General features: G+C 40.3%; 1 protein-coding gene across 3 annotated transcripts in view; it reads right to left on the bottom strand.

The window, feature by feature from the left end:
* Positions 1 to 778: 778 nt before the first annotated feature.
* mtor (mechanistic target of rapamycin kinase) overlaps positions 779 to 25563 on the bottom strand; it is a 78498-nt gene continuing 53713 nt past the window's right edge. For all 3 annotated transcript variants that reach the window (XM_039604281.1, XM_031736146.2, XM_039604280.1), the window contains exons 33-58: positions 24667 to 24744; positions 24081 to 24188; positions 21244 to 21369; positions 20472 to 20603; positions 18339 to 18454; positions 15865 to 15982; positions 15160 to 15357; positions 14452 to 14552; positions 14209 to 14305; positions 13978 to 14076; positions 13736 to 13858; positions 12872 to 13054; positions 12236 to 12370; positions 10386 to 10560; positions 7480 to 7615; positions 7208 to 7355; positions 5998 to 6120; positions 5367 to 5449; positions 5181 to 5253; positions 5024 to 5098; positions 3577 to 3712; positions 2655 to 2720; positions 2471 to 2551; positions 2118 to 2198; positions 1600 to 1705; positions 779 to 1375 (exon numbers count right to left, since the gene is read on the bottom strand). In XM_039604281.1, the coding sequence (XP_039460215.1) occupies positions 1360 to 1375; positions 1600 to 1705; positions 2118 to 2198; positions 2471 to 2551; positions 2655 to 2720; positions 3577 to 3712; positions 5024 to 5098; positions 5181 to 5253; positions 5367 to 5449; positions 5998 to 6120; positions 7208 to 7355; positions 7480 to 7615; positions 10386 to 10560; positions 12236 to 12370; positions 12872 to 13054; positions 13736 to 13858; positions 13978 to 14076; positions 14209 to 14305; positions 14452 to 14552; positions 15160 to 15357; positions 15865 to 15982; positions 18339 to 18454; positions 20472 to 20603; positions 21244 to 21369; positions 24081 to 24188; positions 24667 to 24744 (2913 nt within the window). In that variant the 3' untranslated portion in view covers positions 779 to 1359. The remainder of the gene's footprint in view (positions 1376 to 1599; positions 1706 to 2117; positions 2199 to 2470; positions 2552 to 2654; positions 2721 to 3576; positions 3713 to 5023; positions 5099 to 5180; positions 5254 to 5366; positions 5450 to 5997; positions 6121 to 7207; positions 7356 to 7479; positions 7616 to 10385; positions 10561 to 12235; positions 12371 to 12871; positions 13055 to 13735; positions 13859 to 13977; positions 14077 to 14208; positions 14306 to 14451; positions 14553 to 15159; positions 15358 to 15864; positions 15983 to 18338; positions 18455 to 20471; positions 20604 to 21243; positions 21370 to 24080; positions 24189 to 24666; positions 24745 to 25563) is intronic.

Genomic DNA, 25563 nt, shown 5'->3' with positions numbered 1-25563 from the left:
CCTTCAGAGGAGAATGCAGGGAAGAAATAAATGGAGAAATTAGAGGGGGAATAGCAATGAGCAGAAGTAAAAAACAGAAGCTACCTTGCACTCACCAGATAACAGCACAGGAAACCAAATTAATAGTTGTCTCCAGTGCTGCCTCTGCAGTTTGCAGCATCTGATTCGGTTTTGTTTCTGTCAGACTGCATTGGCTGCAAGTGACTGCGTCTCCCTGTGGTCTTCAGACAATGATAAAAAAATAATGGCTGCTTTTAGAAAAGGGGAATCTAATCTCGATTTGAAAGCACATGCTCGAAACCTAGTATTTTTTTCCTGTTTTGTTCTGGTGTTAGGGGAGGATCTAGTGTGGTCTTATCATCTCCGGCCTGATGAGTGAATCCTCTGCCAAAGCCTGTCTCCTAAAGAAGATGGAGGGGAGTGATCCTATTAGAAGTCAGAGTGCCCTCTGTCGGTGCTAGAAAAACAAAGACAGTGGCACCTCTTCAAAAATAAATAAATAAATATCTACAAAGCATTTTCATTGGGAGACAGAACATACTATTTTCCATCATTTCTGCTCTACCTGATAGCAGGAGATGGGAAAGGCGGGGAAAACACATGCAGCAAAGTGTCTGGAAGGCTGGATTCAAACCCCAGACTCTGCAGTACGTCTCTGGGCTGATACATGGCACGCTCTCCACCGGGACGCCCTTACCCTTAGCTATTTTTAAACTGCTGTAGGTGTGACAATCTCAATTTCATGAGCAATCGGTACAGTTCAATGAACACAGCACAGTCACAGTGGTATCTATACAGGGTTTAATGGCACACAAATGCCCATTCAGTACATCGCAGTCCACTCAAATCAAATGAAATCAAATTCTTACTGATTTCTGCTCATCAGAAACCCTTTAAGAATGTTTAAGTTAGTAAAAGGCATATGATGTTGCTGAAATTTGTCACATTCATACACAATGATACAGACTGGTGGCTTTATGAGAAGAAAACAGTATGTGGAGTAATAGATGTCATTAGTGATTACAATATGGCCACTGTAGAAAGCTTTTAGCGAGTAAATATAATGGTAAAAATTACAAAGGTCATTATGAGCAATGACTGCAAAATTTGGTAAATTGTGATAATCAGGTAAAAACAAAGCACTAAAGGTACTTTCTAATAAACATAAATGGCAAACCGTAAAATTATACAACAACAAAGAAATCCAAACAGAAAAAAAAGAGGAAAAACTTTGTTTAGGCTCTGCAGTGTGGCTTGAGGACACATTCCAGTGGATACCAATCTGAGCTGAGAGCTCCTACTTCATCTATCAGTGTGCGAGAAAGTCAAGGGTCAATCCTGGCTGGAGGAAACGCTTCTTCACCAAAAGGGGCACCTGAACATTTGGAGGAGAAAAGAAAATGTCAAATTAAAAGAAGAGAAAGAAAAAGAGATCAACCTGTGGCACAGTAATTACATTTAAAAGTGTGCAAACTTTTCTGCTACAATTTTCATACATTCAAAGTCATGACTTCGGTTCGATTTAAGGTGGATTCCTGCAGGCAGGCATCACTGCTCTGACTAACCCTGAAGCTGAAAATGTGTGTAAGGTATACTGACCATCCGATGTAGCACTGGCACAGATTTTCATGTGAGGTGGCTTGTTTGATGAGGAGCTCTACTTGTGTCGGCACATCCAGCGTCTCATCATGAGAGAAGTCACGACCTATAGGGGACAAACTCTGGTCACAGATCTGCTCCGGCAAAATCAATCTGCAAAGACTCCTCGACTTTGTTCAGACAACACAAAGGGGCTTTTAGGATAGTGCAAGATCTGAAAAGACCTCTCGTCTCTGTTAGGTTCCCTTTTGTTATTAAAGCTCTGCTGAGCTCATTTTTGATCAGACACTAAACTGGAAATGTAAGCGAGGGACTTGGGACTGGTTCGGTTTCAGGAGGATGCTGATGGACTGCAAGTCCCTGCTTATGCAAGAAGTTTAAGTATTATGTTTTAACCTCCAGTACTATGTGATTAAATTAAAAATATTATTCATAAATCTTTATCATTTACTTATTTAAAAAAAGAGGGTACTTTATAGACGGAAGAGTGAAATGTGTAGTAAAAATTTCCCACTTACCCGTAAGTTTGTCTCGCACTCTGTTAATAATCTGAATAGCCTTCTTGTTGAGTGCCTCAGGTTGTACCAAGCCATCTCCAACTAAACACACACACACACACAAAAATACTAGCATCAACAACTATTGGCAACTTTAGAAAAACAAATTATGCTGTGTCTATACCGAACCTGTTTGCAGCTAAAGGAAATCAAAGCAGATTTGTGTCCTGCCTTACAATAGCGCAGTGAGTTGCAGCGATCATTATGACAGCGAGTGCTCAGTATTTTGATGGCAAAATAAGCAGAGCAGACGTAAAAAGCTGTAATACAACAACAAAAAAAATCACTTAAGTCTGAATAAGCAGGTAACTCACTGAAGGAGTGAATCGACTCAGGCACTGTGGTCCCTGCTTTCTTGTGCGTGGTCTCTCCAAGGTCAATTCCCTCAAGAGCCTCTGTGGATGACACCACATAGTCAGAGATTAAAAAAACATGTTTTTCCTTTATTAAATAGAAAATGAAACATAGTTATGGTTACAGCTTGTGTTGGAAACTGACCCACTGACTGCCCGGCGGTGTACGAGTCGGTCCTGGTGCGGGAGCGTTTGGTGCCTTTGGTGTTTGCTGTGGGCGACACGGGAAAAGTGTGCATTTAAAAAACATACACAAACTCCTCTGAGGTTCATTTACCTCATTTACCAGGAAGGACCACCACCTCTCTGACTGCTTTAAAGACAGAAACTCTGGTTTCTTCCACAGTTATGTTTACTATTCATTAAAAGTGGTCAGATTATAGAAAAGGCCTCTCTCTTTATGTTGTCCCCCAGATTTATTCTACCCATCTGTGACCTGAAATGTTTCCTGCTCCTTTGCATTAAATGGGTCCGGTTTGCGCTGGTGGCTATTCAGTAAATGGCTATATAAACACACACAGTAGAGAATGCACTAATGAGCGTTTAACTAATGCAGCTTTAAGTCCCTGTAAGGAGAAAGCTGTTTTATGTACAGATCCCTGGCTTCTTCTTATTTCTTAAACATACTAACCCCAAAATGCTGAACTCCTTTATAATCAAAGTGACATATTCCACTTTTTTTGATTAAATGTCTTGCTAAAGGCAACCATAACAGTATTAGTAGAGAAGGTGCCACAGAGATTTATTCCCTCTGTACACAGTTTAACCAGTGACCTTTAGATGTCTGAAGCACTTCATTAACCGTTTCTCTCGAAAACACAAGCTAAGCAGAAGTCCAGTGCAGCTTGATGCGAGTAGATTTAACGCTCCCCACTCTTCAGCGCCACAAAAAGAAGTCTTTCAGCTTGAACAAGTGTAATCTGCTCTGACTTTAACCAAACTGTTACTGGTCTGAGCTGGTATGCTGCTGTGGTTATGTGAGGCTGTAATATGTTGATTTGTCTGTTGAGAGTAAGTGAGGCTCCGCTAACATCTCTACTCAATTTAAACAGCTGGCATTTCCTTACTGTCCATAAGCCTCCAGTTGAGCAGCGGGTCGTAGACGAAGGCCTCCAGCACAGCCATGACGCTGTCCCGGTGCTCCCTCAGCACCTCCATCACTGTGTGGCACGTGATCCTGTAGTTACCATCCAAGCCCGTCACCTGACACACACGACATTTGGGAATTAGGTTTCCATTCTGTGTGTGCACGTTACAGAAAGATCAGTATACTTATAAATAATGATCCAATAACATGTTTTGAGTTTAGTAGTAGAACAGCCTCTGTTTGTATTTAGAAGGCTGAAAATATGTTTTAGGAAGATTTCATATATGTCTAAATAAAAATTAAAAAAAAAAAGAACAACCTCCAAAAAACTTTCGCAGTAGCTTAAAAGACAAAACTTAAACCTCTTACAATGCAGAATTTTATTTCTTGATGCTTTCATTTTTAATTCCTTTTCTTCCTTTGCTCATTAAATTCAAGGCACAGTGAGTCACGGCTTCTGATAAAACTCTGCACAGTCACAGAAAACTAATTATTATTTGGAATAAAATAAAGAAGACAAAGAAAAAGCAGCTCAGGCAGGATTCACTTCAGTAGAGGAATATTTGTCGTGTTTAAGGGTGGGGGCCTTTGACACCAGAATAAAATGAATGTACTAGAAAGACTTTTGTGTTGCAGCGTCTCCGACTGTCTAACCTAATGAAACGGGGCTCTAACTGCTTCAAGCTAGGCCACAAGGAGGAGAGACAGTGGGATGGTGGGGAAACCCTAAGATCAGCCATAGCGGTGCAGCAGAGAAAAATGACTTGCCTTAAAATAACTCTGACATTGATTTGAACTGTGAGCTCCGGCAGATTTTTCTTTGTGCCTGCAAAAGCTTTGATCAGCTGACCAAAGCCAATTCTCTTGGCTCTCAGGTTTACCGCTCTTTGTGTTTAAGTCAACTACATGATTTTGCATCATGAATGTTTTCAAACCCAAACAATGAAGCTTAAAAGATTAAAGTTGGAGGTTGGTAAACGTCACGAACGAGGATCATCATCCTAAATTCAAACTTAGAATGCAATCCCTGACCTGAACTAACCGTGACAATGGACAAACCAGCAGCACCAGGCCAACCTGGTCTGTGGCTAAAATTTACCACAAATACAGAATTGCATTTTTTGTGGTCGTTCCTCTGCGTGCAGGAGAGATACTTAACCAGCTTTATTAATATCTGCCTGTGCAAACAAATGACAAGGAAAAGGTAAGAGCAGGGGTGACGCTGCTCTGTACTGCTGAGCAAATATCTCCATAACATCAGGCACAAGAAATGCCAGGCTGTAGCACCCGGAAAAATGAACTTTCTTCATAATATTATGTATTAAACTACCTATCACATTGAATGACTCATGACCACACGTGGTGTTACCGTGAGCACACTTTACCACACTTCACAGAGTTTGTCACACGCCAGCATAGTCGTATACCTCCATAGCATTGGTTAGCATCCTAGTCAGTCGGAAGGGAATCTTTTCAGGGAACTTTTCTCTGGTCATGGCCACCTGTTAGAAATGTATACGAGGGTAAGTTAAAAAAAAAATATCATAAAAGTTTGTAACATATTTAATACAAATCTCCTCTCACCTCAAAACAGTCTCCAAAGTCGATGTGTAGGATCTTGCCGCTTAACCGGTCTAACATCAAATTGGATGGATGCCTGGAAAACATAAACATCATCTCCTCAATAATGTTTTACCATTTTCTTTGTGGCCATTCTAACACTTTTTAAAATGAATACAGGGATTTTAGTGTTTTGTTTGAGAAGCTCACCTGTCACCCAGTCCGAGGATGTAGCCCACCATCGACATCACAGCCAGGGATCGAGTGTAGTTCGTCCTCCTGTCGAACCACACCTGTAGGAGAAATAACATTTGTGTTCTGAGTGCTCCTCTAGGTCATAATATAAAAATATTGTGGGAAATGAAACAGAAATCTCTGGCAGGCTGCTGAACACATCTTTCCAGACACTTAAACACATGGAGCATCAGGTACACGGGGTACTAAAACTGATTCAATTTGATGGTCTCTTAGTGAAATCCTGCAGAGTCAGTGCTTTAAAAGTAGGACAGATAACCCAGAAAACCCATTCTTTAGGGAAAACAACAATTTTATTTCACTACACCTGTATTCCTCGCAGTAATCAGAAAAATGAGAAACTACAAAGACCTACTTTGCTTGGTCTGCATCTAATGAAAACCTTTCCCAAAGTAAGACCAGTTTTGAGGTGACGCGGTATTTTATTGAGGAAGAGATGTTAATTCAAAGGTAGAAGTTATCGGATCTATAATTAGACTCTCTTGACATTTTATCCAAGGACCACTGAATACATAAAGATAGACAGTGAAAAGATCAAGTCCCCTCCTCTGCACTGCTGACAGAGTAAAGAAGTGGAGCATTTTACCTCAGAGCTGGGGCTCTTGAGCCACAAGAGCTTGGCCAGGTCGTCTCCAGCTGTGTTATTGACAGCATGTTCAAACACCTCCACCTTCTCCATCAGCGTCAGGTGGTCGTAGTCTGGAGCCATCTGGAGTGAGAAGTGAAAGTCTTTAAAGTCTTTCGTTATTCAGTATTTACAAAATCAAACAATTGCCAAGAAGCACAGGTGATCGACAGAACATAAAGATTCATTAAACTTGAATTTTATGAATCTTGATTGTGTTCAAAATGTAACTGCTCACCAGTATAAGTAAAGACATTTACAAATGTTAATCAAATACTTTTGGGAATAAACCGCTGTTCTTCAATATCTGATATTTGGTTTCGTTCTGTTTTTATTGAGACCACGGACAGACTGGGGGCCTGCGAGCGGCAGCTGGGACAGGCTGTTAATATGTTTAAAAGGCAAAAAAAAAAGTCTGATTCATCTGATTGAAAAACATAAACTGGATGCAAATTGTGCAAATCTTTTTCTGGTTTTAAGGCCTTGTAAACCTCACACTATAAGCCACATTCACCCATTTGCTGTTTCTATCACAGACACACAGCTGAAGTGCAGTTTTTGTCCTTCATCATTTTTCCCCAACGACATTTTGACATGAAGACTGGAGGAGCCGGGCATCAAACCACTGACATTCCCCCCGATCCTGGTATGGGTCAAGAGCTTTTACTTTCTGCAGTGATGTTTTAGCAAAGAAAATTCTGTATTTTGTTGTTCTCCTTTGACTAATTAGGAATTCCGGGGGAGTGATATACAGTTAATTTGTGACAGTTAAGGATCTGTAAATGTGTTTTCACAAAGAGTGATTGGTATTCATCAATATAATCACTGGAAACAGATGCTTCCTCAGCTCTGATGAATCTATTTAGTGTGGATAGTTTTATATGAAAATGACAATTTTATAAATGAATGGGACCAGCTTGTTGGCATGAAACAGAAACAACATGTGAGTACGTTCAGCCAATAACACATTAAAATGTATTTAGTAAGACAGGAAGTTAATTCATCACGTGAATGTGTTTTTTTTGTGACATGCTGAAGTTCCAAAGGAAGCAAACTGGCTGAAAAAGTAACTAATGGGATCAAACAAGGTAAATAAGCACATAGTTGGAGAGAAAACATCCTGAGACTGTTTCCACTTATTCAAACAGTGGAAATAGAAGCAGTTCCTCACCCTGAGCATGATGCGATGTTCAATGTTGAGCAAAATCTTTTTCTTCTCTCTGTAGTCTCTGATGAGGGCATGCAGGGTGTCACAGTGGGGCACCCAGCCAATCAGGCCCGAGTTGGTGGACAGGGGGATCACTGCGTAGCGCTGAATGCTGATGAACACAACACACAGCCGGGACGAGCGCAAACAACTTTGTCAGGTATGTGCGAGGTGAGTAAAACACAACTGTCTCTTGGAATTTGTGTGTGTGTGCTGATGCCAGAGTGTGAGTCTACCTGAGGTTCTTGCGCAAGGACGCAGGGTCGTTTGCCAGAAGCGTGTTAACCAGACCAAACAGCTGCATGACTCTCTCATCCTGCCTCAAGTCCTCATGGCCCTTCAACAGGAACATGAACTCGTGGCCATTACTACCTGCAGATGGGGCAATAAAATACAACAATGATGGACTACTTGAACAATGGAAAGAAATGCATAAATAAACTCTTAATGGTTGGAAATGGCAGTGCTGGGTATTTTTGCCAGGGTCACCTCATACTCCTCTGAGTATGAGAACAAATGAGAACAAAATTATCAGCTCACCCCCCATGACATTTGAAGCTTTGTCAAAATACCCCAAGTGCTTTTCAACAGAGCGAGAAATTTTCAACACAGGATTTCTAAATATACTAGTTTTATCCTGAGCCATAGCACAAAGTACTGCTGTGCAATTAGGTGTTTTAACTTTCCAATGCTAAAAGTTTGGAAAATTAAGTTAAAACTGAGGTTTATCTTCCAATTTACACGCAGTATAAAAACTGCAGCGAGTGTTTGAGCTGTCACTTCAGTAATCATCATGCCAAAAACTAAAGAAATCAGTTTAGACTTGAGAAAAAGATTTGTTGATGCTCACAAAGCAGGAGATGGACACACAAAGTTATCAAAGTGTTTCCAAAGTGTCAAGAACTGGAGTGAGAAGTATCATGAAGAATTTTAAAGACAGCCAAACAGTACAGAACAAGCCTGGCAGAGGTTTGAAGTTATGGAGAGAAATTTACCTCAAAAGGGTTCCAAATGCCTACGATAACATCCACAGGCCTTTCCTAACGTGCACAATGATTTGTGTGTAACTTTTGAGGACTAACGTGGTCATACTTGTTTTAAAACCACGATCCAAAACATACATTACTCGTGGTGAAGAACTACCTCCGGAATACCAGAGTGAATGTTACTGACTGGCCTGCACAAAGCCCAGACTTGAATCCCTCTGAAAATCTGTGGAGTGAACTAAAGACCAAGGTCCATGCCAGAAGACCATCAAATCTGGAGGAGCTTGAGAGTACGCTGGGATTGCTCAGCAGACGTGTGAGGGACTTGTTGAAAACCACAACAAATTCCAGCACAAAGGATTCGCACCTGACTATTAGCATCAGGAGGGCGGATAATTTTGACCAAATAAACAGCAGCTATGCAATAAAGGATTAAAAAGACTACATAAATAAAGCCTATGATGCTTATGAAGTACCAGAACACTTTCAGTATGTTAATAGCTGCTGGATGAACTATGATATTGACTCAGTCCTCTTGAGCAGAATGAAGTTTTCAGCATGACAGACAGGAAAACATATTTCACTTATGTGAATTACAGACGATGACACTTATCTAATTGCTCCACTATTTCACCAACACTGTACTACCTTTTATGGAGTAAACTGAAGCTTCCAGTGGAAAATAATGCCCCTGTTCTATCCTGAGTCTGCTTCTAATGACAACCCCAGTAAGTACAGTGTACCAGAAGAAGGAGCATCGAAAGTAAATCTAGGTTGCCTGCAGTGGCTGACAGGTCTTAATCTGAAGTCTTGCTCCAGAGGTCAGTTGATTTATTAGCCATCATCTTTTACAGAGTGTGTTATATAACACTGATGGAATACATCAGAACAAAGTACAGCATTGTCCAGAGAAGTAGAATTACCGCCTTGCAGTTGTAACCTCCCCCCAGCAGTAAAGCTGCAGCTGTCTGTGCAGACTTTGAAGGAATTAAACTTGGTCAATAACGCTGATTCTGAAGAAACACAAAGCCCTGTGATGACCGTTCAAACAGGGATGTTGCTGCTCAGAGGCTACAAATTCTAAATCATGTATGCTTCACACACACTGTCAACCCTGCAGCACAAACACAAAAAAAAATCTATCACTGTAGTTTCAAGGTGGAAACCGCACCTCAGTGTCACCGATTCAATATCCGACTACACGTGAAATATGGTCACAATCTCCCCTTGTGCTTCTGAGGTATGGTGTTGAATAACGGCCAGAAAAGTTTCTTTTGCAGAAAATTATGTCGTCACATTGAAGTCAAACTTTGACCTTTTGCCTACATTAGCTCATCAATTTAGCATTTCTAACCTATTAGACACATATTATTATTATTATATCCTATATTATAGCCTATTAATCCAGTCCACCGAGACCTAGTGGATGTTTGTGGCAAAATGTCCCTGAAAGGCAATGAATTCCTAAGATATCATGAGAATCAGATTTACCGACAGTGGGGTAGGACAACCCAAAAACATATTGCCTCCGGTCATGGCTGGCGCTGGTACAGGGGCATAAAATGTGTGAAGCAGAGTGAACAGTTTGTGATTGATAATGTGTGGATTTGGCTTCAAGACAATGTGATATTACAGTGCTTTGCCATTTTAGAAGCACTTCGCTGTCATATTTCATATCACACAACGGAGCAGAGGGAAGAATGTCAAAGTTATTTATTTCAGTATTCAATTTAATAACAAAGAACAGTGTTGGGAGGGTTTGTGACAAACCGTGGTGTGCCCCCGTATGTCGCTTCAATCGGAAGACACTGGGGAAAAAACAAGACTCTTTTGGTAGAAAGTTAAATAACCATCGACTCGGGTCCACGTGTGGTGAGTGGAATTCATATTTGCTTATCACTTGTTTGATCTTGCTTCTGGTGGTATGAACGTTTTCTACGGTCATATTCTAGCCACACCACATGCCATGACCGATGAATTCAAAATAAACTGTGCCCTTGGAGCTGTTTATTGTTGGATTCTATTAATATTGAATTTTCTCTAATGTGACGGCCCATGCCTGCTGAAAGCATATGACTAGAAATATTCTTTAATCCATTTTCCTAATATAATGGGTTCAGAGCCACAAGGGCTGTGCAATTTTCTCCTAATCTTACCCATGATGGTGAGTTTGCGTGGGCGCTGCTTGGAGGTGATGACCTGCAGCGAGGGGGCGATGGACTGGATGCGAATGATAGGCTGGTTGGGGTCATAAGTGCCGGGTACAGCAAGCTCCAGGTCTCGACACATCAGCAGCTTTGGAGAAACATATTGCAGCTCCAGGGAGGTCAGCTGTGAGGAAAGTTGATGAGGTGGGGGTGTAGCAAAGGAAGAGACAATTAGTTTTAAGTCTTGTGTACAAAAACTTCACTGACAAAGCAGCGCCTGCCAAGCCAACAGTGCCTAAAGCAATATGCATATTGTAGCAGACACTGGCTCATATCCAAGTTAAAAGGCTTTATCCAGAGAAACTTGTTTATACGCAGCTTTTTATAAATCATCTGGAACATTTCACTTTCTTAATGCATTTGCTGCTTGTCTGCAGCCATCAGTCATTTACACTGCATCAAATCTGAATGTGGCACACTATTTAAAGGCCTTTATGGTTCATTTCTGAATGCTGATGTATGGTTACTGTCCCGCCCTGCGCTGGAACTGCCGTTTGGATGCATTCTGGGAAGGGTTTATCTCTGTGTTAATGCCCTGTGGGGGAATATTTGCACTGCTCCCAGCATGTCGTAATGCTGCGGTGTATTTCATGCTGCGTACTGTAATGTCACAGCAGGGTGCATCCTTGAGAGCAGGGCCATGCTACAGTGTCAAATAGCATCGCCATCTTCATTTATTATGTGAAGTACAAGCTGCTGACAGAACTATTTTTAATGTCACTCTTCAACAATGTGATGATAGCTGCTAGGAATGGCATCTATCAATTCAATTTCATCTCTTCTCCTATAGCAAGAAGCTCTGCTTTCTATTGAAGCATCTACCCATTATGTTGTACCAAAGTGGCTTCTTGTTCACAACAATCTGCACAGCATCTGTAGAACTTATAGTGTCATAGGTCAAAATAAATTATTCAGCTTCAGGCATTTCTTTTTCTTTTTTACATGTGTAAAATCACAAGAATATAATCTATGTAAGCGGAGCAAGAAGATGAAGGATGAAAATACTGACTGAAAAAAAGAAATCTCTGATGCAGGAAAATGTTTGTCACTCTTTTCATGTTTAAATGTGTGTTGACAGGTGTTGATAGTTAAAAACAAACAACTGACCACAGAAAATAAACTACCTGCAACTTGTAAAATATATCTCGAAAAATATTCTGCCTCTTGTGAAATTTTACATTAGGACATTATGCCATAATTTAATAGACAGAGTGGCGCCTGAGGGCGTGACAATAAAATGAGCAATGCTATCCACTGATGCTGTGCCATTCCTCTTCCTACATCATCACTCTCATCACCATTCTGCCGTCTTTCAACATCTTGCAACATTAGTTTTTTTCTTCCTGCTCAATGACTTTAAACAGAGATGGGGGAATGAAAGAAGTCGCTATCATTAGCTCCCATTCAGTGTTGTTTCTAATGTTGGTATGCTGGCAAAAAACACAGAGTAGCCATTAGTCTTTTATGTCATATTACACGACTAAGACACATTTACCCATCTTAAGATCAAAGAATGAGTCAGGGCATGAAATGCAAAATCTATAATCTGATGAAACACTGGAATGGACACAGACGTGGTGAGATGTCAGCTCAGATTTTTCCAGGAGGCACAAAAGACGTACTCTGACGTACCATATGACACAGTACGTGCACAAAAATGCTGCTACTGTACATACACTGCAAATACTGTTGAATATTACTACATGAGGCACACTGCAGTGATCATTAGGATGGTGATTTATATATTATTAACAAAAAAAAGTAGTTTAACTGTCTGCAGGCTTCATATTTTCAATCACCTGTGGCAGCTGCTTGGAGATGCGTCTGAACACGTGGTAGTAGAGGTCCCAGGCCTGAGTCAGGTCTTTAACGTTTCCAGAGCGCATGTACTTCCTGCACCAGTCTTGTGCCTCCATCAGGTCCCTCCCATAAGCCTGTAGCATGAAGTAAGAGAAACACAAGTGTTTTCTTTTTATGTCCAATTTCTTTTCTCTCCTAAAAGCTATTAAATCTTTAATTTGGCTTATGATAAATTTATATTGTGCAGGATGGTATAAATTTTAGATTTGTGGAAGCTTGGAAATATTTCTACCACTGCTGTTGCTGATGATGATCCAAATAAAAATGTATATATAATATGCACAGGCCACCAAGGCATCTTTATAAGGTAGAATGATTTAACATCAATTTTCTATCCTCCAGCCTCCATATCAGAATACATTTTGTTTCCAACAGTTTAGATGAAGCATGGACAGAATGTTTAATCATTAATCTTTAAGCCTTTTTTGACAGAAATGTAATAAAATAATGTGAAAGTCATCATTTATATTTAGGAACAGAATCAGAAGCTAGTGCACACATGCTTGAGTACTGTTTCCAGTCCCTGTCATCACTGTTTGCACCGCAACAACAAATCAAACCAGGAAGATTCAAACCTGATTGAAAGAGGTCTCTTTGAGGGTCTGTGGTCCCCTCTCCATCATGGCATGTAGGGGTTCCAGCACAGCAAACATGCCCTTGACGTTGCGCTCACCGAAGTACAGACGTGATGCCTCTTCAAGGCCCTCGTGCCACATCTCATGCCACAAGATGGCCACTCGGATGAGCTCCTCACTCACCTGGAGGAAGGAAAACAAAAGGAAAAGGTCAGTCTGTAGCGTAATGAAGACCTGTTTTCACAGGTGCCATCGAAAATCTGGACAATTTAAAATGCTTTTACACAGAAAACCAATTGCAAATATTTTAAAGAGAAAAGGAAATCCAAAGTTCACCTTCATCAAGCTTTTTCCTTTTACAGGGTGATGTACATTACATTCAATTACGATTAGAAATGTTCACAATCACAACAAGAAAGGCTGAACTTCCTCCTCTGCTGCTAATTGGCTTTTCCCATTTAATTTTAAATGATACAACAAGTCATAACAAGAACCAGAAAACCTTTATCTACATTTCTATAATTTATGTTTGGAAATTAAATATTTTGTTAATTATATATATCTAAAGATGAAGCTACTGTCAGCTCTGCTCCCTTATCAATATGGAATCGCCACAGCAGTTAGCTCTGTTTGATTTGGCAGGTTTAGTCTTAATTCATTCATTTAAACGCTGGATGCCCTTCCTCACGTAACCCCATAGAAATCTTCTCCCGGGTTCAAACCAGGGATCGTTCACTTGTTAGCCAAATGTTTAGACCACTAGACTATGAAGTTCACATTTAACTCAATGGAACAAACCCACAACTTTTTACTCCGCAATTTATAAAGATGTTTTAATTCAGTAGTGCAGTAGAGATGCTTTACCATCATAGCTTGCTGAACTAGGGTGTTGCAGTGTTCACACATGTTCTTCAGGATCTTGTTGGCAGCATTGTGGCGGGCGGTAGTGGTGGACTTTGAAGCCACAGTCAGTGGGTAGATCAAAGCCTGCATGTGAACACAGAACAACTGCTGATCACTGAGGGTACAGCTTTTAAGTTTTCATAAAAGAAATGTGGCTGTTCTGTGTTCTAAAATATAGCCTCCAGTAGAATAAGCAGACTTACCTGGGGATGATATCGTCCAATGTCAGTTAGCAGCTGGTGGATCAGACGGCCCACCAGGGCTCGAGGGGTGTCGATTCGAGCTATAAGCTGCGGGATGACCTGCAAATATAAAAACATTGCAGTATAAGTATGCACTCAAATCAGCCTTTTCTCCCATGCAAAAAATTATTTTTCATATGATTTTATTTCTAGGCTAAAGCCACTTTAAATTTGCATCTCTACATATATTACCTGCAGCCAGGTGTCTATTTGAATGGTCTTGATGCCTTCCACCAGAGCTTCATTCACTTCGGGCCAATGACCATAATCAAACCACAGAGTCAAAACCCTGAGCAGGAGAAAACAAAATAAAACTAGACTCTCTCTTCCTTTTTGACCATTGTGAATCAATCACAGTCAGCCACTAGAGGGCCTCCTGTACTCACATAGCATGTATGTGATAGTGATAGTGTGTTACAGTCGGACACAACTCACCTAAGCGTGTCCTGCAAGTTATTTCCTCTGGACAGGGAAATGGAGCGGAAGAAACCTTGCACAGCAGGAACTGTGTACAGGAGCAACGTCTTTGAGAGGTCCTACAGCGAGAGAGTATAAAAAAAATATGCTTTTCATGAGTAAAAAACAAACAGCCACATGACTACCTGAACAAGTCAAGTTGCAGTTTCCAGCCATGTCAGTCTTGACTTTTGACCATTTTGATGTAAAATATTGCAGTTTTAGATTTTTGTGGTGTATTATCAGTTTGAACCTGAATTCTTATATGTTTAATGTGTTTTAGATGACAGTGAGAAAGAAAAAAGATTCTATGTAAGCACATGATGCCTCTTTGTGGGCATGCTAAGATATGGAGAGCCACTGCAGTTGAGAGTTTAGAAAAAGAAATAGGAAAACTGAAGAGAATTTTTCAAAGCTCTGTATAAACAGGCTGCAATAAGAAGATCATTAAAGTTTTTTGAGATGATTTTGTATAGGAAACAAAAACTGTGGCCAAAAAACGTGCTTTTTGAGCAAGTATGTGCAGAGGGATCTCTGACTGATGAGCAGTTTTGAACATTTGGCGAAAATATGTGTATAACGGCTTACACACCAAGTCAGGTATGTTAAGTATCATAAAGCACTGGCTGAATTTAGAGCGCTTGGACAAGAGGACACCGAATGGTCAGTGTCATTTCCGTAACTCACCTCATTGACCTTCTTCTGACCTGGTGAGGGCACAGGGCTGGGATCAGTGCTGTCAACCTCACTGTCGCTGTTGCTGGCTTCACTATTAGCACTGGCACCACTGGCGTGCCGCAGCTTCTTCTTTTCATCTCGCCCTTGGTTTTGGTGTTTGTAGTGCAGCACTGCCTCAAAATTCATCACAGCCCAGGCGTGCCAAGCCTGCCGAAAGATGGTGCAAACTGAGTGAAACTGGTGTTCAGAGCTATTAACTGGAAATAACTTCCACGTTTGTTCATGATGTCATTTTCCAGTTTGCTATGGGACAGATATCTCCCAGGGCGCTGTAATTTCTCTCATCCAAACATATGAGTTTGATGTTTGCACTGTTATGCAACCTGCTATTAAAGGTTGAAGCTGAAGCGAGTTGGTGAAGATGGATGGGGGGAGAGAGTCTGTGGAGACATCTCAGTAGCCTGCAGCACAGGCAGAAAAAGCAGAGATGCTTTCAGCTCTTCCATCACCACATGTCTTTGATGTGATGGAGCGCAGAAAACAATTCAAGAGTATCTACTGAGCAAAATAAAAAGGGCCCAGGAATGGAGGTCTAAGGTTTTCGTAGTGGCATAACAGGGCTGAGACGTTTGCTTACTGACACAGCTGGGATTTTATTGCAGCCATAGAGAAAAGTCAAATGTTAAAGGTCAGAGTTAAAAGGGAGGAGCTGACCTTGTACCAGTTGCGGTCATGCTCAGTTGAATTGCTGTAATACTGCAGAACTTTGGGGATGGTGCTCTCATTGATGCCCTGCAGACTGAGCTGCCACTCCCCCAGCTTCAAGAAACATCTAAATGGAGAAAGAGAGAAGAGGGAAATTCACTCTAACATTAGTACTTAAATCACATGTAAATATACCATTTTGAATGGCAGAAAGAAATTATTTGGTGCACCATATATTAAAAGTCACATTTAAGCCCTTGACATTTCTGGCATTAAGAATAAAAACCTCTTTTAGACCATGAGAAGGTAATAAAGATCAGTGCCATTAAGAGAAGCTCTGCAGAAGAAGATAATTCAGTGACTACATTAGTGACAAGGAAACAAATGTACTCCAGGGACAAGCCAAAAAGAATATCTTCATGAGTTTATAAGCATGCTTATGTTGTCATTGCTTATAAAGACTTGGCAGTCACATTCAGGAAATCCAAGGGCAGTTTATATAAAAAAGTCCGATAATGATGCACAGCTTGGAAGTCTCATAGGCATATATCAAAAGTAGTAATACGTGAGGCAACAGTTCATTTATCTACTGAAAGGCTGGAGATTTTCAATTATCCAAACCAATTTTCCCCTAATTTAACCCAACGGTGAGCTCTGTGGCATCCCAAGAGGACTTTGCTCAATCCATCATCCAAAAAAACACAGATGCTTACAGGCAAAAGTCAAACTAGTTGTGCTTGGCAGGGCCAAGACATATAATTCAGATAAAACTACTCTAAACTGAGAAACTGGCAAGCACTGCTTTGTCAAACCATCTATCAGTACTGTGGATATGTCAGAGCACCTCCAATAAATTGCCTTTTGGATTACGTAATTTCTTCCGAGTGCTTTTCCATGCAGATGTACAGCTCAAGTTCAGCATCTGTGCAGAACTGTGTCCGTAAACTGTTGGCAGGTTCGACTTTTACTGAAGGAAGGAGTTAAGACGAGGCGTCTGGTGACATTGGAGCATGTTTCTTCCGGCTGCAGACCCCAGAGTTATTGATTAGTATCAGTGGAATTATACAGGATACTTTGGGGGTGGAGGTGTCTGTATGACTGTGTATATGTGAGTGTCTGAGCAGTCCAGGTGTTCTCCATACCACGTAGCCAGGCTGTATTAAAGAAAGTGTGTCAGAATGTCTGGAGAGAACCCGTCCTGACTGACAGTGTACAGGTGTTTTTCCCTGACATGCATTTATTTTTTTACACAACCATTCTGTGGAAGATGCAAAAGTGAGTGGAAAAAGCCCCTTCTACCCACGTTCACACTTATGTGTTGTCACGTTTGATTTATGAGATGGGAGGGTATACATGCCTGCTCTGTGCACATGGCCAAATGACACTGTGTGATTTACTGTACATGGGATTATACCTGTTCCCATGCAACACCTCTTGCTTATTTTGACTTATTTGAGAGACAATGCAGCACATCTTCTCTTCTGCACAAAGAAAAGCAGCTAAACCATATAAGAAGGAAGTCTTAGATATCTTTCTCAAATATTTTGATGAGTCCACAAGAGCGTGCATCTTTTTTAACAGTCTGAAGTCTTTCCCAGTAATTTTTGGGAACATGAAACCTTCCATTTCTCAGCCAAAAAAAAAATAAAAAAATCACAATCTAAAACCACACAACAGCTACTGGAATGTCGAGTTTTCAAAAGACTTTACTGCATCTTTCTTCCCCTGTGAGGTGAGGTGATGATAGGGTAAAGGTGCAAACCAGTGTGCCAGGACTATCAAATGAACAGCACAGCACATACTGGAAAAGGTGCAAACTAACAGCACTGTGGGAGAGACACAGCTGGTGATACCCATCAGCATGGTGCCACATTTCCTGCCAAAAGGATTTGTTTATTGAAAGCTTTGAGCCTTGGAAGAACAGAAAATCACACAGGATGCCAGTGGATTTGTAAAAGGTGCTATGCCAGAATGGGTCACGCCAGTGGAAATAAAAATGCACTGGACATGACCCTGCGTGTTTACAGCATGAGGGAGGAAATACATGAGGTTACTTTTTCCTTGCCTCAGCATGTTGCTTTGGGTTTTCTCTGCCATGCCAGAGTGGGTATACAGAGACTGGCAAAGGGGAATAAATTCTCAGCTTCTTAAATGATTACTTTAAAACTAAAGCTACAACATTGCAGTTCTGGGAGTCCACTTCTATTTTTCCATCTTAAAAGAAAACTCAACTTAAAATGCAACCATTTAATGTTCTGATGTCAATATTAACATAAGTGATGCCCCTTGTTCCACTCAGTTAACTCAGAAAAGTGTGACAGTGAGTCAGTGTGAATAATCACAGGCTTATGACACTGAAATAGCAAACAGAATTAATTTTCTTGTTAACTCGTTACACCTCCTCCTGTGGCATGTTCTCCAAGAAAGCTTGTATTTGTTTGGCGATACGCCGGTGTTACTGTATTTCCAGAAAAAGGTCAGACCTGGCCATCAGCTTGTAGAGCTCCTGCTTCCGCTGATGGTCCTCAGCTGCAACGGCATGTTGAGCCTGCTGTTGCACTCCTTGCACAAAATGCTGCATGTGCTGGAAAGCGTCGATCTGGAGAGAAGCAAATAGCAATAGCAAATAAACTTTAGCACAACTTTAAATATATTTGTGTACGGTTTGCATCCTAATGAAATCAGTTAAGTCAAACTACACAAACTGCACATTTATGCTTAGTGTTTTATTTCTGGTTTGACAGGTTTATGAGTGCTTTATCAACGATGATCACTTTTTTAATTCGTGCATTCACGACAACCAACAGCAAACACTGTTTTCTGAACATATCAGTGTTGGTGGGCTTACTGTTGGTTCTACAGGGGAAAGCCTGCTACTCTGTTTTGCCAACACACCTCTGCAGTCAAGATTGCAGCATTTTTGTTAGTCAAGCTGGTTAGGACCTCTATGACGTGATCTTAAAGCAAAGAAAAGTCTGTCCTATACACTATTCACCATCCCCAGATTTGCAATGCTGACCAGTAATCTGCATCTTTTTCACCTGATCATCTGCATGAATGCATATATATGAATGACTTTAAGATCACAGTTTGAAACATGAGAAAACAGTTAAAGCCATCATTTCCAAAAGCCTTGCCTTTAATGCTAATTTGACTATTACTGGTAGATGCCTTACTACTGTGTGATTCAGTCATCAGTGACAGGGCTAATGTCCCTGAACATTTTAAAACCCAGAAACAGTGGGGTCCTGCCCCTGCTCTCGCTCTCTGTTTTTATATTATTTGTCAGTTGAGCAGAGCAGCTGGTCCTGGCAACAGCAGTGCTCATGCTCACACTCACACTTACCTAAGTCCCCTAATGACAATGCAGCCTGGAGCCACATATGCTATTTAACACCTAGAAATAAATCTGGACATGTTTAAGTGCGTTTGGGGGTGTGTATACTGTATGCGAATGGGTGCAAGTGTGCTTGCGTGTGTAAAATGGCACAGGGCAGGGCAGTTCAATCCCATGCTGCTCGGGTGACACACACATTGAAACCTTGAGCCACCGCTGCCAGTAGTTGGCAGTTTGACCCGTGTTACTGTGCTGAATGCTGGAACACAGAAAGAACAAATCTTTCTGAAGAAGTACTAACATTTATTAGCACATGGTTGCCATGGATATTGAAGATTAATAACAACATTCATGTAAATGTAACAGCTGAGTTGTTTTACTGATCAATTCAGAGGTTCTGCTCTTTAAAAATTATACAAGACTGAGCTCCATTAGTCACTCGCTACAGGAACCGTAATTATTAAGGCCAATCCAATCAAACTCTTTAATATTTTCCATTTTCTGAAATATTGTAATTCTGTCAAATCTGCCACTTATCACAGCACTCTGCAAAATTACATATTTCCATCCACAGTTGCTGCTGGAAGCCCAAATTAAGTAAAATCTGAATTTAACTTCATTTGCAATTGAACAATATTGCATTGCAAATATGTTAACAATGGCTTTTTTTCCCATCCCCCAAAATGCTCTTCAAAATTGTATTTCAGGAAAAAAATTATAATGTTAGCTAATCATTAGCAAAATCCCCTACCTCATACCTGTGATTATAATTATGGAGCCTGTTGAGGAAAGATTTACAGACCTACCTGAAGACAAGATTGCATAACAGATTTTTCCTCTGGCTGTCTCGGACTGCCTGCACTGACTATTAGTGATACATGCCAATTAATGTAAGAACCAGTGCTCAATATATTGTTTAAACTTGTGGGCAGCAGACACAAGCACTGATGTCTCATCACGTTTTAATTTAAAAATGGCGAGTCTGCTGTCAGAATTACATATCCAGCAATAAATAAACAAGCAATTAACATTTTCACATTATTTATGTTATTTCTGGCTCATTTAAACCTTTCAAATGAATAAATCGGCTGTTTATGAGACTACTGTATGGTGACTAATATAAGCACTCCCTTTCTAGCCTCCACAAAACTTTGATCATTACTTCATTTATTCTCAAAACACGCATACAAGAGTGATAATTAGATCTCTAGTCATGCTGCCCTCTGCTTTTTAGGACACATTAGTTTTGAACCTACAACAACATTGTTGATGGTCCTACCTTGCGGCCGCTCTTCCACATGTACTTCATGTACGCATAGGTAACGTGAGGGTGGGTTGTAGGCAATGGGTGATCAAGTTGCTTGGAGGGGTCAACACCTAGGAGGAGGACCAGGGTCTTATGGGCCAGTGCCTAGAGGGAGAAAGCGGCCAAGAAAAAGCACCCGAGTCAGAAGACTCACAGTTCAAAAATAATTTGGAAGATGAAATCACAGAAATTACTCCTGACTTTTAGCGACTTGCAAAACTACAGAAACATCAACCTTTATTTGTCTTTAGTTGAAAACAGGTTTTCAGAAAAGAGGAAGACAGATTAAGACATTAAGAATGCCATTCTCGTCTACTTTTAATGTTACAGTGAGTTATTGGAGATTCTGCTATCTTTTGTGTGCACTTAAATGTAATAAGAGCGGATATGGAAAAAATGGCCAACCTTTCTTACTTATCTACCATCAATTATAAAAACGTTGAGGTCAAGGACAGAAAATTGCACAAATTTAATAGAGAAGATATGAACGATCAGGTTTCTAAACAGTGCTGATTGAAGGTGTGCGGCTGTTCTACTTTCATCAGTGCCAGCTAAAAACATTTAAAATGAAATTTAATTTCATGGCAGGAGTTCATAGTTGCACTTTACTTTGTTAGAAATGACCTTCCTTTTTTTCTTCCTGGAAAAACTGATCAGAATCAGCTCTGATTTTGTTCTGAGTGCTGTGTGACTAGAATTCATTTGTAGAATCCCTTCCCTTGTACAAACATGTCACTGTACTCACCAGGCGTCCGCTCTTGCCACAAAGACTGGCATATTTCAACCAGGTCCTCATGTCTTCGTGGGGGCTGATGACCAGAGATCTGACCATTAGGATCCTCTGCCAATCCTCTACAATGCGCTGACAGCCCTGGAGGAAAACGCATATTGTTATGTTAGATTGTTCAGAGAGAGAGGTACCTACTAGTGAACCTCGAGAGAACAAACACATGTGAGGGAGATGTATGCTTCAATGACTTCACTATTATTTGTTTAAAATGCCCACAGTGAGTACAGGCTCACATGGCAGAAAAAGATACATATACAGGTCTCATATTTACATTTGCAAGTCCACTACCTCTATTAAACAAACATTTAACCTTTAGCGGTTCAACAAATCATCTACAAAGATAATCACATCTTGAAGGAATTCTTTAATTTAATGTTTATCTTAAGTATATTTCCTGGTAAAAGTATGATGGGACCTTTCAGTAAGCTGAAATGTTAGGGTAAAGTTCAACACTACATTTTTTTGAAGTAAGTTTAACATGATGGGATAAAGAGCTGCGTGCAGGTCACATCTGGCTTGTGCTATGCTCAGTAATTATAATAGCTAAGACAGATTAGTTTGGATTTAACCACAAGAAATCATTGACATTCTGCTTATGAGGTATGAAGCCAAATGATCTAGTTCATCCAAGTTGACTGAAGGGAACAAATGCACCTGAATGTGCATCATGGTGGACAGATGGTCTTAAACGACATCACTGCAGTGATGTAGCTGTCCTTTCAGACACAAGAATAAACCAATTTCATTTAAATAAACAGAATAAAAATTTCCAATATTTTTTTAAAATATTATGGTTTTGAACAAAAATGAACTGTGAGCTGAAACAGCTGAAGAACGCAAGTGAACAACAAAGCGCTTTTATTGAGAGGCAAGCTGCCTGAATTTGCCAAAAGAATCTGTTATATAAACGAGTAGGAAAAAATATCCCCTACAAAGACTGAAGGGGTGAGCTGTTTCAAAATATGTGCACAGAAGTACAGAGAAATACACAAAAGTCCTGAAATCTTCAACCTTTTCTTAGAGGAATATTAAAATGTTTCACGACATGCATTTGTTTGAGAAACAGAACACAAAAAAGGGAAAAAAGGGCTGATCCTCTAACAGAAACTTAGCCATAGACTGCGACTGAAACTGGGTTTTAAATGGACAGAAGTGCAAGAAATCAATCTGATACACCGATGAACAAACATCTGGGGGTTGTGTTTTTTTGCACCTTTACCATACCTGCAAAACTTTGATGAGGGATAAGCTGTTTAAGGGAAAAAGCACTTAAGAGCAGGAGAGTAACTCGTTGACAGATCTGTGGACTCTGTTTTCTCACAAATACACAGTTTGATCCCCAACACAAGGTAAGATGACTGAAAAATATTATTTTATAAACTCGTGTGCAGTAGAAAAAGAGTCACAAGTGTTCTGTAATCAAGGGGGGAAATCTCCGAAAGATGAAGGCAGTTAATAAATACAACAATCCAAAAATCACACACCACCCATATTGTTCATGTACTCCACATATGTCAGTTTTTATTTTTGTTCAATCAAAGCCAGTGTCCTTTGTTGTATCTCGGGACACTACTGTGACCTTCTGGGGTGGGAGGACAGTGATCCAATTGCATTAAGTGCGCTGGCATTTCCACGTCAGACTGTCCAAAAAAACCTAAAAAACAACATACTAAAAAAATCTGGGCAGGGACACAGTGTCTTCAGATGAGTACACGCTTCCTGGCACGTGGTAAAGGTGAAGGATGACACAGGTTTTTGCACTTCAATTACGAAAATTTTCCAGAGCAGTGTCCGTAACATCTGAGCAGGAGAAGAGAAGCAGGAATGCCAAAAACGGCTGATCTTAAGCCATATAATTAATGCTGTATTAGACCAACTAGACTGATGTGATTTAAAGTGTCAGGAATGGTGCATCACAGATCAAACTTTTAACAGTCTTTCTCTCTGACTTAATATTCCTCCCCTCAGCGTGCACATAAAAGGGCGAAACACAGTTAATTAAGATGTCACGCAAAATGGAAAAGATGTACTTGAACTTCATTATTTTACACTGGATGACATTCGTCTCAAATACCAAAGACTTGGCAGGCTGTAAATATTTCCCAACCGCTTGTGGAGTCGAGGTTGTTCCAAACATCCTTGTATTTCGTTTAACAACATATACAACACTGAAATACACAATTAATAATGATATAATCAGTCAAAGGAGGAGTTTACAGTGTGGATTACATCAAACGAGCCACCCTTTTCATTCTGATAATAAACTTTTTTTTTTCACGCCACTAATGGTAAGCAAAGCCACCATATGATCAAAATTGATCTTCTTTTCTTTATTAGTCTGTGCACATGTTTGAGGAGGTTAGTTTACTCCCAAAAAATATACAACTTATATCTGTGAATTGTTCCTTTAGGACACGGGTAGGCAACACAGGCCTCGAGTGCCGTGTCCTGCAGGTTTTAGATGTGTCCTTGATCCAACACAGCTGATTCAAATGGCTAAATTACCTCCTCAACATGTCTTGAAGATCTCCAGAGGCCTGGTAATGAACTAATCATTGATTTCAGGTGTGTTGACCCAGGGCAAGACTACGTCAATTAAAAAGTAGAAGGGAGACAATTTACGTCAACTTCCACAGGCCGGGGGTGACATGTGAATGGATGGGTGATGTGGTGCATTCACTGGGCATTTGGAACTGGAATACTACAGAGTAGGCACTTCGCTACAGTATCATATTTATTAAATAAATATCATCAAATAATATCGTCTGTGTCCACATATCATGTGCTATTACCTGAAGCCTCTCCCACCATGTTTCCCTTATGATGTCCCTTCTCTCTGGCACCAGCTTATACTGGATTACCTCCTCTAGTTCTGACAACATCTGGCAAGACACCATGGCCTGAGAAAGAAAAAAAAACATACTCATTTAATCTTACACACATAGTGAATATAACAGTTGATTATAGCAGTTATATTGCTGAGATGGAGCTTCTGTGAATCATAGAAAGATCATAACAGCGTTTAAAATAATCAGAAATTGCAAACAAATGCATTCATTAACCCACTGGACCCAACTGTGCAGCATCAGAAAACAACGGTTATACTGATATCAATAGTTGGTTTTTTTTTTTCCATATCTCTACCATGTTACTGCTGCACTATGCACCAAAATCTACTACGATAAGATTTCATATTAACAGCTGTTAATATGTTTGGATAATACCATTTATATACACAATGAAACATACACAGACAGCTGTGGCATGACCTTTAGGGTTTGAAACATGGAAGTCAAAATAAAAATAAAATTTTGTAGTTGTTACACAAACCTACTGCATATGAATGCTATAAAAAAAAAAAAAAATAGTAACACTTACCCCATAGGCTCGACTGTAGCTCTCTCCCGCCATGGCAGTCAGCTCAGCATCCAGGAGGTCTCTTGCTTTGTCAATGCACTGCATTAAAAGCACATTCAAAGTATAGTGTTACATTTGAAACATCCATAGTTTATCACCACACATAAATATAAATATACTATGCCCCCCCCCCCTTCAAAGAACTTTCCTGAATACTTCAACTATTAGTTAGCAAACAAGGCCTTGAATTCTCTCTAAATACACCACTTACACTGGTACTACTGGTTGCAGAGTGGCATTTCCTCAAGCTTGGCCCCTGAATGTACCTAACACAATGTCACACTCTCCTAACAACTCCCTGCATCAGGACTGGCTAGGTTTGGGTAACACTAGGAAATAAAAACACTTGGTATAAAAGCACAAAGTCATGCTACAGCCTTCTGTTCAAACCTTTCTTACTTAAGAGCTGCCAACAGTGACACATTAATGCAATTAGGACTAGAATGCCTGCTTGTATAGGAAAATGATCTGATGCACTGCTGAGTGCCAAAAACTTTATAAGGAGAAGTAAATGAACTGTTGAGAGCAACAGTACAAAAGTTATGTAACCACGGTTAAAGCTGTCAAATGTGTCTTAAAAATAACGTCAATTTTTACACGATTAAAGAAACAGAAAGGGGAAATGCAGGCTGACAAAGAACTCACAATGGAAGCTCTTAGTCAAGGTTCCTGCTATGAACAAAATACAAAAAGCTTTTCATTTCCATTCACTCTCCTCCCTCCTCCACTACCTTTGGAGTTTTGGAGTGTATCACACATTCAGCAAGTCTCCAACTTTCCCTGTGAGACTTCTCCAAATTCAAGGATGCTGCAAACATTCCATTACCAGTGAATGAGTACCCCGAGGGGTAGAAATAC

Source organism: Oreochromis aureus, linkage group 20 (genome assembly GCF_013358895.1).
Source record: "Oreochromis aureus strain Israel breed Guangdong linkage group 20, ZZ_aureus, whole genome shotgun sequence".
Classification (NCBI taxonomy): Eukaryota; Metazoa; Chordata; class Actinopteri; order Cichliformes; family Cichlidae; genus Oreochromis; species Oreochromis aureus.
Note: the sequence above shows the minus strand (reverse complement) of the source record. Positions and strands in the feature narration are given on the sequence as shown.